The sequence below is a fragment of the Saccopteryx bilineata genome, chromosome 4 (genome assembly GCF_036850765.1).
Source record: "Saccopteryx bilineata isolate mSacBil1 chromosome 4, mSacBil1_pri_phased_curated, whole genome shotgun sequence".
Lineage (NCBI taxonomy): Eukaryota > Metazoa > Chordata > Mammalia > Chiroptera > Emballonuridae > Saccopteryx > Saccopteryx bilineata.
The window spans coordinates 15344219-15359722 of record NC_089493.1 but is presented as its reverse complement, the minus strand read 5'-3'; the positions used below and the strand labels follow the sequence as shown (position 1 = coordinate 15359722).

Sequence of the window (15504 nt, the reverse complement as noted above, 5' to 3'; positions counted from 1 at the left end):
CCGCAGCCGAGGCTCCATTGGAGCAAAGATGGCCCGGGTGCTGGGGATGGCTCCTTGGCCTCTGCCCCAGGCGCTAGAATGGCTCTGGTCGCCACAGAGCGATGCCCCGGAGGGGCAGAGCGTCGCCCCCTGGTGGGCATGCCGGGTGGATCCCGGTCGGGCGCATGCGGGAGTCTGTCTGTCTCTCCCCGTTTCCAGCTTCGGAAAAATACAAAAAAAAAAAAAAATGGCTCTCAACCCTGACTACACATCAAATACCAATGCCTGAACCTCCCCCCAAACCAATTACTTCAGATCCTTCGGGGAAGATCAGCATATCAAGTCCCCTCCGGGGATTCTAACGTGCATCCACCACTGGGAACGAGGCTCTAGAAATATGGAGGGGGAAGAACACCTTAGAGATGTGGCCACGTGGCCTCTAACCCACATCCAGCACTCAGAAGACTTAAGCCCCACAGGTCAGTGTTAGGGATCCTGTTCCAGACACAGTGACCTCCATCTCTCTGTACGGGCATGAGAAACAGAAGCACACCCTCACCCCCACACACAGGCTGCTGGCATTAGAAGTGCCTCCAGCAAAAGAGAAAAAAATATTCTCTCCCCTGGAGGAGGCAGAGCAGCGCCTGGGGCGTAGAAAGCAAAGACAGTCAGTTCCTGTAGCTCAGGGCTCTCCTCTGCTCCTGCCCAAGCTCAGCACTGCCTTTGACAAGGATTTAGCATCATGCAAGTAAACCCTGGGAGTGAGATCTCAGCGTCTCTCATTCACGAGCTAGGCGCCATCACACCACAGGGCGGCATTTTCAACTTGGATGGTGTGGCTCAGAAGAAAGTCTCTCAACATCTCAAACAAGATAGGGTAGAAAATTTACAGAATAGTAACTATTCGCCGTTCGACCTGACCCTACCCCCAACCCCCATACTATCTGTCTTTGGCCAACCCAACAGGTCAGTTTTTGTTCTCTTTTATTCTTCTTTTTTCTTTTTTTTTTTTTTTTTTTTTGTAAGGCTAAGTGACTTATCCTTTGTGCTGGATAACACGTCAGCTAATCAGGCTTTTAAAATGCATCATATCGAATCTTAAGAGGAGTCTGATACATGTCATTTGAGAATCAGTGGCAACCCCCAAACCTCCCGCTTCCCTAGTAATTCAGGATGGAGTCAGACAGACTAGCCCATGTCCTGACACCCCTTATGCTCGTATCCCTGGGCACGTTTTCAAGCGTGGGTTTCAAACGTTACCTACCTCACGGGATTGTTATGAGGACAGGAGGAGATAAGCCACGAGGAGTGCTTAGCACAGTGTCCGCCACCTCGTAAACACCACATCCCCTCACCCAGCAGCTATTTACTTGTTGTATTATATATTATGCATCAAGGACTACGCGAGGCACAGCGGACACAGCGGACACAGCGGGGCGTAAAATCAGGCTTGATCCCTGCTTCCATGGAGCTTACGAACTAATTCTCCATGGATGCCGGCTGTTATTATTTCAAGATGCTAGGCACAGGAATGAGCCCTCCGCTGCTAAAAATAAATGGTGTGAGTGGCACAGCAAGAATTTGCAGCCTTTTACTCGGGTTCGCTGATTCCCAGATGACAGATACGTGTACAGTTAGAGTTTCACAGAGAAAAAAGCGACGCAGCGCCGAAGGGCCGGATGACTTCCTGACTTGGATTGAAGGTGAAGTGACAGAGATTAGGGGTGGGTGGACCCCGGCTGAGCGGCCGGCTTCCTGCTCCGGAGAAGTCTTCCCAGGGCGTCATGACGTCCCCTGGAACCGCTCCGCCTCTGTGGGTGTCGGATTCTTCCTCTGGAGAATGAAGACGTTCTGGCAGATTACATCTAAAACCCTCCGCGCCAACATTTCCCAGTCATGTTAGCTCTGTGGGTTTTTGTTTTTTTTTTATGTGTGTACTTTCCGCCTAAAAACCACGATGATTCGAGTCTGCCAACTTTAATAGAGTAGTACTGAGATAACCAAGCAAATGCCTTTCCAGAGAGGGAGATTTTAAATAAGTTGGCCACCAGGCATCCTGCGGTGGACGCCCTGAGTGGCCTGCTCCAACGCCCGCTGCCCCCTTCCGCCTGCGTAACTTAACCCCTGTTTTATCTGATGTGTCCAGGAGGCCAGCGAAAGGGCCTTATTTCCCAGATTCTCCTGTCACTCTGGCCGAAGTTTACTAAATCGGTTCATTCCGTGTAAATTGCTCTTTCCAGCACATCTGAAATGGGGAGGGGTCAGGCCCTTTCTCCCATCCTGAACAGCAATAAAAATAAAAGGAATATTTGGGAAGTAAAATGCCAGTGAACCTTGCAAAAGAGGGATTTTCAAAAGTCAATTTTTTACATTTTTTTTAAATTTCCCCGCTGATTTGAGAGAGCAAAAGAGAGGAAGGGAAGGAGGGAGGAGATGAAGAAGAAGAGAAAGAGAAGCATGAACGTGTTGCTGTTGCTTCACTTAGCTGTTCCCTTCAGCTGTGCATTGATTGCTTCTCATACGTGCCCTGACCTGGGACAGAACCCACAACCTTGGTGTGCCAGACAACGCTCTATCCACTGAGCTACCCAGCCAGAGCTCAAAAGTCCATTTTTTTAAAACAAACTTTTTACTTGCACATTATCAAAATCCAGTAAGCCATATGCACTCTCTTTAGAGGATTAAATTAACGGCCCTCAAGCCATTTGCACTACTGGAGGAGGGGGGGGGAGTCATCCCAGTTAGACTAACTGTGAGCTTTCCATTAAACATTCACTCACAGATGTTTATGATCACTGAAGATTTCCCATGCAGTCTTCTATCTGCTATGAAAAACAGCTCAAAATCTCCATGTTCTAAGTTACGTTTTTATTAGAAAGTGTAATGCAATACTCCAAAGTAAAAGATTGTATCTCCTTTCTTTTAGGAATTCCAAGATGCAGTGCCAGGATCAAGGCATCTGCACTAGGCAGAGTCCTCCAAGGCAACGGGACCACCAGGGCGTACACACAGAGAGACCTGTTTCCGGAACTGGCTCACGCCGGTGCGGAGGCTTAGAAAGCTCAGATCTGCAGGGCAGGCTGGCGGCTGCTGACCCAAGGAGGAGTCACTGTTTGAGTCCGAAGGCAGTCAGTCGGCGGGCCGGGTCCCCTCTCCTTCCAGAGAAGTCAGTTTTGGGTTTTTTGTTTTTTAAGTTAAGGTTTTTAACTGGGTGGGTGAGACCCACCCACATTATGGAGGGTAATCTGCTTCACACAGATTCTTTTTAAGAAAAGACCTTCCCAGCCTGACCTGTGGTGGTGCAGTGGGTAAAGCGTCGACCTGAAATGCTGAGGTTGTTGGTTCAAACCCTGGGCTTGCCTGGTTAAGGCCCATATGGGAGTTGATGCTTCCTGCTCTTCCTCCCACCCTTCTCTCTCTCCCTTGTTCTCTTTCTCTCTCTCAACCTCTGCAAAATGAATAGTTTAAATAAAAAGACCTTCCCAGAAACACCTAGAATAATGTCTAACCAAATATCTGGGTACCATGGCCTAGTCAAGTTAACACATAAAATTCACCATCACAGTGTCTTAGATAGTTTTATTCGCAAACTTTAATTCCTTGCAAAAGTAACCACAGTCTGTGTCCTGCCTGGAGGCTGCGTGGGAAGAGAGCGCTGGGGGCTCGTGCTTGGACCCACAGTGGGAGGCTACACCCGAGAAAACTGCCCTTCAGCTCGCCCAGTCTGGCAGCAGTTCTCCAACTGTTTGGGACTGTCACCAGTCCGCCCTGGGGAGCAGCAGCCAAGGACTTATCTAGAGTCTCCAAAGCAACTGGAAAGAGGCAGGAGGGTAGAGACTCGCTGAATCCGCCCACTTGTCACCACCTGACCCTGTTCCCATCCCCATCCGCAATGTCACGAGCCGCTGAGAAACTCTGTGACCCTCTGGGGCCAGAATCATGCAAGCCCACCCGGGAGGATACCACTGTGTCCTCCATACTGAAGAACCATCAATACGGGCCAGTTGGAGCATCACTTACTTTCAGGAAGTTGTGTCCTCTGCTGAGTCTACCAACCCAGTAGCTGACAGCCTGTGTGCTACCAAACAGAGCAGCGACTCCCCCGCGGCAAAACCCCAGGTGCCTAAGTCCACAGAAATTCCCAGAGCACACGCACCGCTCTATCTTGCATATAAAATCTCTAACGGGGCTGAGAAACACTCCCCGCACTTTGTTAGATACATACCACACAATTCAAAACCACTCATCAGTGCAATCTGCTGAACAGATACAGAAAGCAGTCAACTCTCTTTCAGCATTGCCTTCCAATCACTTAATTCTATCATGCTTCCCTCGCCCGGAGAACCTAAAAACTATAAATACCCTGCTGGAACAAAGTCCCTTCACATGCCTGGCTCAACAGTCCCCCATCATCCCTCAAAGTGTCTGCATTTTTCGTAGTTGAGTAACAATTATCGCTCCTATGGAGCATCAAGTTCAATTTTATTGGAGAAGGAAAAGAGGAGGGGAGGAAGGAGGAAGAAGGTGGAAAAGGGAGGAAAGGAGAAGGAAGGGAGAAGGGAAACAGTAGGAGAGGGAGGAGCAATGAGGATGAGATGGTAAGAATGTGATAGAGGGGCAGAGAGGGGGAGGGGAGGAGGGGAAGGGGAGGGGGAGGGGAGGAGAGGAAGGAGGAAGAAAGGGGAGACAGAGGAAAGGGGAGAGAGGAGGAGAACACATTTTAGAACAGCTTCAACTTACCCATGAGCTTTAATTAAGCAAAAAAAAGCTACTTTCAGAATATAACGAAATTTTAATACTTCTGACATACAAGAAAAACCAGGCTTTATTTCAAGCGAAAGTAAAATATAAACAAGCAAAAGAAAAAACACTTTATTGTGTTTAAATTATACCTCAGTAAATTTTTAAAAAATATATGTAGGGACCAAACTGGAAATCACTTAGACTTGGTTTTAATTTAAAATTTTTCTCTGTAATCTAATGGACTCTAATATCCAGATTTCTGTGATTCATAGTAATACAAAATCTCATGTCAGATTAGCCTGTATCAAACCATTACAAATTCCAAAATTAAAGAATTAGATCATTGAAGCTTTAAACTTTCATTATAAAGAATTCCAGAACTTATTGTATCCACATGAATAATTGAGTTGTTCCTAGGAGGTACACTAATTCTTAAACATAAATTATAATGCATGACAAATATGCTCACCCATATTTAAATATAAAGCATTGGTAGTTTAATAAAATAGATGCATCTAACCACAAAATATTAGAGGATGATCCAATTCTATGAACTAGCAAATAGCTAAGTACTCCTCTTCTTCAGCCTACAAGGAGATAAGAGAATTCACTAGCTCCTACTCTGTTACCAGTGACACATGAGAAGACAGACCAGGAAAAGCACAACGAAGTGAGACAAGAAAATCAGCTTTAGTTTCATTTTTAGACCCACGTGTAGCACTGGCTGTGTGGGATTTTCCACTTCCTTCCAGCCGCCTGGGAAAACGTCATAACAGAGTGAGAAGGGTTGTGCCACCAAAAATCGGATTCGAAAGGATAAAATAAAAAACGTAGATAACCCAGTATCTGCTAGTATTTATTATTACAGAAGTAGGTGTAGAGGTAGTTTATTAATGAGATTTTTTTTAAATCATCCCACTCATCATATCTATGATTGTAAAGAATCATCATAAAAAGGAAAAGAAAAAACACCTTTTAGAACATATTTTTAAAATAACACGTCGATGTGGTTTTCAAAAAGCAGCATTTACAGTGTTCTTCAGCTTCCCAGTGAGGCAGCATTATCTTAAGACAGGACCTCAGCTCACTGAGACACCCATCAGCGTGAGTGAATACACCCCTGCGACGATCAAGGTGCTGCCATCGGCACAATCACTTGCAACTACGATGACAAGAGTGACCTCCACTTTAACACCGAGGCTTCCAGCCTGGGCCACCCAGACCACGGCTAAGGCCGGGGGACCTGTGTACCATGCGGACTGTAGGGTACACACCAGGAAACATTGAAGACTCATCTGTTTCCTCTTGGCATTCGTTCTAAAAACATCTTCCACAGGATCAAGCGAAAACACCTTTCTCCTCATTGTCTCTTCAGTCTTTTTAGCCTCCAAAGACTCCCGTGTCGATCCATCAAAACAAGAATTGGCTCAGAACCAAAATCAAAAAGAAAGGAAGAAAAAATCTAAAGAGTGTTTTAGAGGGCTCTGTGAAGTTAGGGCGTGGCTTCCACCTGAAAGTTGTCAAACTGTGCGAATTCAAAGGCGGAAGTGCCGATCGCTGCCCAGCCGTTCTTCGGGAAATTCACCGGGACGTTCGTCCAGAGCGGCTGGCCGTTCAACGTGCCGGAGGAGAGGCGGCCCTGCGCAGACAGAAAGGCATCCTTGGAGACATGGCAATTATTCTCTGAGGTCTGTTTCTTAACAACATGTGGCCCACCTCCTGAGTGGAGCAAACATCCTCCTCACTTAAGACTTACCGCAGGTAAACAATTCTACAAGTTGGAACAATAGTTTAAAATACAAGAACAATTTTCTCAGAGGAAGTTCTTACCTACCTATGCAAATAGTTTCCAAGGCACAAGGAATATTGCAGTATTTCCTTGGACTCCACCAAAACATTGTAAAACCAAGAGAAATGTGAAACTTTTCATAACACTATTGTAATATTTTAGAAAAGAGCCCACTACAGTAAAATAAATAAATAAATAAATAAAATAAAATAAAACGTTATTTACAAGTTGCGTGTGCATGGGTCATGGCTAACAACCACCAGTTCTTCAGATATGACTGCTGGGGCCAAACATCCACTTATGTAAGTCCTTCTTGTCCCCACGTGCAGACTAGCCCTTCAAAGTCCTATGAAGAGCTCACCCTGACATTAGAAAAGTAGTCACTGTTGTAGGAGGAAGATAGATGGGAAGTGTCCAGAGAAATGACTTCCTGGCCACCAGCAGAGAAAGATACAGCAATGCCCTCTTCTAGGACTGCCCCTGCCCCCTAGCTAAGTGCCCGCACACAGACCCTGAATGCCAGCTCGCCCTTCCTCTCATTATTACAGCACACTTACGAGCCTCTTCTTACAGCGTGCCATCACAGCTACACATTTCCAGCGAGCTGATTTCACAGGATGAAGAGCTAAGGATCCCAGGCAAGAGGCCGAGACCCAGATGACATGTTTTGAAGTCGTATAATGCAACAGACTTTAACCTTTGAGTAGTGCAAACGTCCGTGTACCTCCTCGTACCTCCTGACCAGCCAGAGTACGATCGATTTATTTTAAAAATGTGTAAGGCGACATTAAAAAAAAAGGCAAATGTTCTTCTTGTTTCCATAAATTGTTTATCAAACAAACATGATTTTAAGTTAATAAAACTGTAACTGGAACTAATTTCATTAAAAAAAAAACTCCCAGGGGTCAGTGAGCATGAAAAAAACTCACTACTCTAAGGGTTAATTTCGTTCTTTCATTCTACAGATGGAGGCACTGAGACTTAAGATGAAAAACCAGAGTCACAGGTGCGCCAGCAGAGGTAGGAACTGAATCCTCATTGTCAACATCCACCCCTATCACCACCTACCGCACCGCTCCGTTCAGCTCGGAGGCTGCCTGTCGGACATCTCCTGCCTCCTAGGAACAGTGAATGTTAACACTGAGCCGAGGGACTCCCACTCACAGGGTCTGTCTGACAGCTCTTCACCCCCCAGGTGTCCGCCAACCTGGCCCCGGGCTGCTTTGCACACGGGCCAGTCCCAACGGTGCCCTCATCTCAGACATCACCCACTCCAAAGAGGTTTTCCCTGGCCGCTCCACTTAGAAATCCGGCCAGGGGGGCCACTTCACCTCACGATCCCCCTTTATTTTCTTCATAATTTTAGTTACTGACTTATCTAAGAGTTTACTGTCTTAGGACAGGAGCCGGCCAACTATGACCGACAGGCTGGCCACCTACTTTTATAAATAAATTTATTGGAACACAGCTACCCCCATGCAGTTACCTACTGTCTGTGGCGCACCACAAAAGCAGATGAGAGTAGCTGCCTCACAGGCCGTGTGGCTCACAGAGTGTGAGGTATTTACCACCCGGGCCTTTGCCTCACAGGCCGTGTGGCCCACAGAGTGTGAGGTATTTACCACCCGGGCCTTTACAGGAACGTTTGCCAATCCCTGTCCTAGAGGAATCTAGATGCTAAGAGAGCACAGACTGTGTCTCTCTTGTTCACTGCTGGGTCTCTAGAACAGTGCAGATAGTAAAGCTGAAAAAAGTGTGTTAATGAAAGTATAGAAAACATCTGGCCCTGAAGCAACCTTATAAAAGTTATCTTTATGTTACAGATGAAGAAAAAATATAGGAGCTAATTTAGATCAGTGGTCGGCAAACTCATTAGTCAGCAGAGCCAAATATCAATGGTACAACAATTAAAATTTCTTTAGAGAGTCAAATTTTTTAAACTTAAACTATATAGGTAGGTATATTCCTTATCAAGGTAGTGCCCGCAGGTGGTATTTTGTGGAAGAGCCACACTCAAGGGGCCAAAGAGCCGCATGTGGCTCGCAAGCTGCAGTTTACCGACCACTGACTTAGATGAAACACTTGCTGGGAGTCTCAGTTTGTATATATCAACAAGGCGGGAGGAAAGCTGGTCTGTCTGGATCCACACATGCCTACTCCTAAGACTACTGACTTGACTCATTAAGCACTTCCCACATATCAGGTAATGTGCCACCTTTTCTTATCATCCCACTTCATCTCCATAAGGGTGTTCGTGACACTGTGGATGGGAAAACAGAAGATGAGTAACATAAAATACTTGCAAATGCCGGTTAGCTCAGTGGTAGAATGTCGGCCCAGCATGTGGAAGTCCCAGGTTCGATTCCCGGCCAGGGCACACAGGAGAAGCGCCCACCTGCTTCTCCACCCTTCCCTTTTCCTTCCTCTCTGTCTCTCTCTTCCCCTTCTGCAGCCAAGGCTCCACTGGAGCAAAGTTGGTCCAGGCACTGAGGATGGCTCCATGGCCTCCTCCTCAGGGGTTAGAATGGCTCTGCTACAACTGAGCAATGCCCCAGATGGGCAGAGCATCGCCCCCTGGTTGGCATGCCAGGTGGATCCTGCTCAGGTGCATGCAGGAGTCTGTCTGACTGTCTCCCCTCCTCTCACTTTAGAAAAATACAAAAAAAATACTTGCAAATGAACATACTAGACCTCATGGTCCTTGGTCTAAACACTATATGACAGGACTGAGGGGAAAGCACCCAACATGTGCTGAGAAGAAATCAATGATGGCTGATATAAAATGAGGAAATCCTCATATTAGCTGTAATTTGGGAAAAGGACACCATAAAGATGTGGTTTTCACTTTGCTCTCTTCATTTACACAGCAAATGTTTATGTCAAATGCTGTGTATGCAATGCACTTGGAATTTAGGATGCACAAGAAAGACACCATCCTTGCTCTTACAGAGCTTACGTTCTAGCGGGAGGTCACACACACGCGCACACACACATGCACATGCACACATACGCACACACAATAAGAGCCAAGCGATGAGCGGCATGTGAAGAATTAAAAGAGGCAGCCCTGACCAGTTGGCTCAGGTAGAGTGTCAGTCAGGTATGTGGAAGTCCCAGGTTTGATTCCCGGCCAGGGCACACAGGAGAAGCGCCCATCTGCTTCTCCACTCTTCCACCCTCCTTCTTCTCTATCTCTCTCTTCCCCTCCCAAAGCCAAGGCTCCACTGGAGCAAAGTTGGCCCGGGCACTGAGGATGGCTCCATGGCCTCCACCTCAGGCACTAGAATGGTTCCAGTTGCAATGGAGCGAGGCCCCAGATGGGCAGAGCATCGCCCCCTGGTGGGCATGCCGGGTGGATCCTGGTCGGGCACATGTGGTTGTCTGTCTGACTGCCTCCCCATTTCTAACTTCAGAAAACTAAAAACTAAAAACTAAATAAATAAATAAAAAGAATTAAAATAGGCTGATGTGAGTGTGTGTGGGTGCCCAAGAGACTCCTTTGGTCTGGAGAGTCAGAGAGCTCTGGGAGAAGGTGCGGAGTTGGGTGTGAGGAAGAAGCAGAATGCCCACAGCTGATGGAACAAAACACACTGGCGGAGGGGGTGGGGCGGGAGGAAGTCAGCAGAGTTCCAATCCAACCAGTAGCAAGACCAGAGCTAATCTCTAAAAGTAAAAAATCACACACATGCAAGAGACAGAAGGAGAAACAGCTGCCGACGTTCACAGAACAGGGCGAGGAGAAGGAACAAGGGGACGAGATAGGGGCCTCTGTTTCCATAAGCGCTTCTGATTTTTTTAACTATGTACTCAAAGTACCTTTAAAATTTTAAGGAAATTTATTTTTTAAACCCCCCTTATGAATTCAAAAAATTCATAAAATTATGAAAAATAAACCTAGTAAGAAATGTGTAAGAACTACAAAAATAAAACTGAAGGACACAGTGGGAGATCTTAACAAATGGTGAGACACAGCCTGTTCTTGCTCCCACGGTCTTGATGGGAAAACACATTATTCTTTTAAAAAAAAATAAAAGCCACTATTGCCCAAATTAATGTATAAATTCAGTGTAATACTGGCAGCATTTTTCATGGAATTGAAAAGACGATGTAAAAACTCAAACAGCAGAGTAGAATAGCAGAGATAATTTTGACAAAGACAGTGCTGTCTTGCCCTGCGCGAGGTTCGTGGGGGCGCGGTGCCAGGCGCTCTCCAAGGTGCTGGGGAGCCAGCCGTGATGGGATCGGAAGGAGCTGGGTCATTACAGGAGCGGCTTTCCCATGCAGAGGGTGGGGCTAACGCACAAACCATCAGCAGACTATGTGCGATGTCAGGACAGAAGAAGAGCTTTGGGAAAATAAAGCAGAAATACATAATGCTATTTTATGTAAGGCGGTTGGGAAAGAGCCTTGAAGGAAGTAAGGGAATAAACCATGGGACCAAAGAGTGTAGAAAGTCAGAGCATTTCAAAGTGTGACGCTGGAGAGTAAGAGACAGCCACATAAAGAACAGCAATGTTCAGAAACAAGCCTATGCACATGTGGAGATTTAATATATCAAAACGTGGCTTTTAAATCATGGGCAAAAGGACAGTCTATGTAATAAATGATAGCTAGACATTTGTTTTAAAAAGGCCTTCTTAAACAAAACAGAGAATATAAAAGCAATGAAAATAGTGAAAATTTTACAATGCCAAAATTTCAAATTTCTATTCATGAAAAATACCATAAGCAAAATTAAAGTACAAATCATGAGAGAGGATCTGTAACGCCTATGACAGACAATGTGTTACTACCCAGAATACATAAATTCATACAGGTCCATCAGAAAAAGACAACACAATAGGAAAATAAAGAAGGAATTCAACTTCAGAGAAAAGAAAATACAAATAGCCAATAAACATAAAATGTACAATCTCCCTAATTATCAAGGAAGTACAAATCATGTCTATTAGTTTGAAAAAAATCTTTAAAATTTGATAATATTAAATATACTTATAACCTCTATAAGTTGATATATTGAATAATTTGGCTAGCAATAGAGCAGTATCTGCTCAGATTTAAAATTGAATAGCTCCCATTTCTAACTATCTGACCAAAGTAACAGAATATGTACAATCCAAGAGGCACCTAAAATATCCCTGCCTTCTATCTGCAGTTAAAGGCACCCCTTTCTGCCTCAGTTTACCATAAAAGGAAAGACCTGGGGACAAAGTTATGTCTATCAAGTGTCATATAATCACAATAAACTAGACCAGGGGTAGTCAACCTTTTTATACCTACCGCCCACTTTTGTATCTCTGTTAGTAGTAAAATTTTCTAACTGCCCACCGGTTCCACAGTAATGGTGATTTATAAAGTAGAGAAGTAACTTTACTTTATAAAATTTATAAAGCACAGTGACAGCAAGTTAAAGCATATAATAATAATTACTTACCACATACTTTATGTCGGATTTTCACTAAATTTGGCAGAATAAATCTTTATAAAACAACTTCTATAGTTAAGTCTATCTTTTTATTTATACTTTGGTTGCTCCACTACCGCCCACCATGAAAGCTGGAACGCCCACTAGTGGGCAGTACGGACCAGGTTGATGGTCAATACAATCTGATACTGCCTGAAAAATCAGTATTGTCATTTCTGGTGGTTGGGTAAAGGAAAAGAACAAGTTCAAAAAGTTATTTGATGCCTGATCAAGCAGTGGCACAGTGGATAGAGCATCGGACCAGGATGCAGAGGACTCAGGTTCGAGACCCCAAGGTTGCCAGCTTGAGCGTGGGCTCAACTGGTTTGAGCAAGGCTCACCAGCTAGGACCCAAGGTCACTGGCTCAAGCAAGGGGTTACTCGGTCTGCTGTTAGCCCCACAGTCAAGGCACATATGAGAAAGCAATCCATGAACAACTAAGTGCTACAATGAAAAACTGATGATTGATGCTTCTCATCTCTCTCCATTCCTGTCTGTCTGTCCCTATCTATCCCTCTCTCTGACTCTCGCTCTGTCTCTGTAAGAAAAAAAAACTCCTTTAAAAAGTTATTTGAATTTCATTTTTAATCTCTGTTATTACCTGAAGAAAACTACGCTGCACTGTCTCGGCAGAGAGCAGTATATTACACAGAAGAGTTTCTGCACACAGTGTCCCTAAGAAGCATGTCAGCAATACTCATGAGCAACCAGTGATTCTGACAAATATTTTTAGGTACCCATAGTGTTACAATTAACCTGATATCTTCTCTGACAAATATATTCATGGAAACCAACTTCTAAAATATTGTGCGTTTAGTCAAAAACCAAATCATATTCAACCATCAAAAATAAATGCATGTGACTTTGCTTATATCAATAAGCTCCAGTTATAATCTTTGTTCACGCAAACTTGAAATAACAGTTAAATTTTGGGGGTGATGAAGTGAACAGGGTAAATCAGACACATGTTATCATTCTAGGGAGGGGTGGTTTGCTGGACTCATGGCAGACTCTCTATCTATTTCCATCATTTATCACACTTTCCCCCTCTCATTTGTTAACAGAAAATGCTAGAAAGGGACAAGAAGAGAACATCTCACCTCCAGGCGTTCTGTCCAGCAGCACTTACCTTAATAGTTAAAGTGAGTGTATACCATCTGTGTGCCGTGACGTCAACCTGCCCAAAGGCGTACAGGATCCACCCGGCTGCAACACAAACAGTTCCTCTAAGTCACAGAAGGGCACAGCTCAGTGGGAGCTCCCAGTGGCTTTTGTATGTAGTAAAGGCAACCCTGACACAGATCTGCCCGAAGGCATACAGGATCCACCCGGCTGCAACACAAACAGATCCTCTAAGTCACAGAACGGCATAGCTCAGTGGGCGCTCCCAGTGGCTTTTGTATGTAGTAAAGGCGACCCTGACACAGATCTACATTTCCAGACTTACAACTGATTTAAAACAAAACGTCCTTCCTTCAAGCATGCGGCTCTCAACAAGCCCACGCTGAGACCCTCCTCTGGGCCGAATCCGGTATGTGAGCTCACACAGGAATTGGTGAAATAGACTTCAGACCAGCCACAGTATAATGCATTGGCTTTCATCCTTCCAGCACACACTTTTACCCGATTGGACTGAATGTGGAGGACAGGAAGGAGTATTAAAAGACTACCATAAGATTTCTAGCTGGTGTGTTTGATGACAACATGGTAATAACATTCACTGAGGATCATGGAACAGAATGAGTTAATCTGGGGATGTATTACATATTTTAGTGCTTGAGAAAAACCCATGATGAGAGGCTAAGGGGGCAGTTTAAAACACAGAGAGCACTGGGGACGGAAGATGCAGATTTAAGTTCTTAGCTCCCAGTCTGCCACTAACTCATTCTGAGACCTTGGGCAAATCAGTTCACCCCTGTGGTGGCTCTTGTTTTGGATTGGAAATGTGCGTTATCATCTGGATCGGTCATACTAGGATTCTGCAACTTCTATTCTAACCTCCTTAGCACCCACTTCCTCTTTCATTTCTATTTTATTCATGGAGAACAGAAATTATAGGAGAGAAGATTGCTTGTTAATGCAAGAGGCAAGTCAAGAGAATGAGAATCAAAGAAGAGTCACAACCACAAGACAGAGTTTCCACAGAGCGGGGTCCATTCCGACACCAAAGGGAAGTGGATAGAATTCAACCTGGACCTCGCCTAAGCACCTACCCAGAACAGAACACTTTCTACATGAAACAAGGGCTGTTAAGATGAATGAGAAAAGTCAAGCTGTTCTCAAATAATGAACTAAATTAGGAAATAGGATTACTCCACTCTGAGTATCTCAGTCCCTCTCCTCATATTTCTAGAAGTACAGTGGCAACACGCTTACAGTCCTGCTTTCATTTACAATGTTTCCTGAGCGTTCGCTCCCTACTACCCCTCCCCCGTACCTGCAAACGCTACCCTGACAGCCAGCTCAGCTCCGTAAGACCGGGAATGCTTCGCACAATTCTCTGTCAGTGAGCGGCCTCTCTCTCCCGAGCCTAGAATGAGCCACTCACCCAGATCGCCTGTAACTCGGTAGGTTCCATTTGCAAAAATCCAGAAGAAAACGCCTCTGGCGCTTCTAATCAAGATGCCACCTTTGTTCACTCTTCCGGCAATGAACACACCTCCCTTCTCAGGGGTCTCTATGAGAACGTCACACCTGATGGTCATGTCGGACCTGCAGAATGAAACTGGTGGTTAGCGCTTTAATGATGCCGTTCTGGGTGCGGAACAGAGACGTCTCGGCCACGCGCTTCCCAACCTCTAGTGGAGGCGAGCACGCGGTTTGCTACATCTGGGCTCGTGGCAGGAATGGGCTTCCAGAATCTTCACTGGTGACCGGTTTAAGTTTTTCGTGATTAAAGTCAAGCCATTCCATTGCCTCTTTTAAGGAATTGCTAGACAACAATGTTTACTGTTTTAAAGGTTCTTAAGAAAATATTTCTTATCTCCCTATAGTAAAACAACTTCTCATTGTAAGAACACAATAATATTAACAGAAGCCATGTTTTTTTTTTTCCCTAGGAATACATAAAAGGCAAGTTTCCACACAATTTGGAACAAAAGGTCTATTACATTCCCAGCTCTGTGGGAACATAAACAACTTCAGGACTAAGTTTTACATTTATCACTAAAGAGACCTAAAAACTCCAGATAAAAGAGCTAAAATTATTTCTCTGCAAAGACAGAACCAACTCAATGGTGACTCTAAGGCTGTTCAATTCAATCGGTCTATCTAGGCTGTGCCCTTGACTCCCTGTCCATCAAATGCCCAGGCAATGCTGATGTGCTGGTCCGGGAATGCCCGTTTCCCCTCTAGGGCATCTCAGTTTATACAGAGACAGTGAAAACCCGGTTCTGGAATCACTGGTGGACAGGAGTGTGTCAAAGGAGAGCAAAGATGCCAGCCAACCAGGAACCCCCAGGGCCTGAACAATGAGCTCTCCTCCAGGCTGCTTCTTATAAATGTGACTGGATGCCCTATACAATGACA

General features: G+C 45.0%; 1 protein-coding gene across 4 annotated transcripts in view; it reads right to left on the bottom strand.

Moving 5' to 3' along the window:
* Positions 1 to 5025: 5025 nt before the first annotated feature.
* The window catches only part of GALC (galactosylceramidase), a 45180-nt gene continuing 34701 nt past the window's right edge, over positions 5026 to 15504 (bottom strand). For all 4 annotated transcript variants that reach the window (XM_066276310.1, XM_066276313.1, XM_066276311.1 and 1 more), the window contains 3 exons: positions 14525 to 14688; positions 13106 to 13182; positions 5026 to 6361 (listed from right to left, as the gene is read on the bottom strand). In XM_066276310.1, the coding sequence (XP_066132407.1) occupies positions 6215 to 6361; positions 13106 to 13182; positions 14525 to 14688 (388 nt within the window). In that variant the 3' untranslated portion in view covers positions 5026 to 6214. The remainder of the gene's footprint in view (positions 6362 to 13105; positions 13183 to 14524; positions 14689 to 15504) is intronic.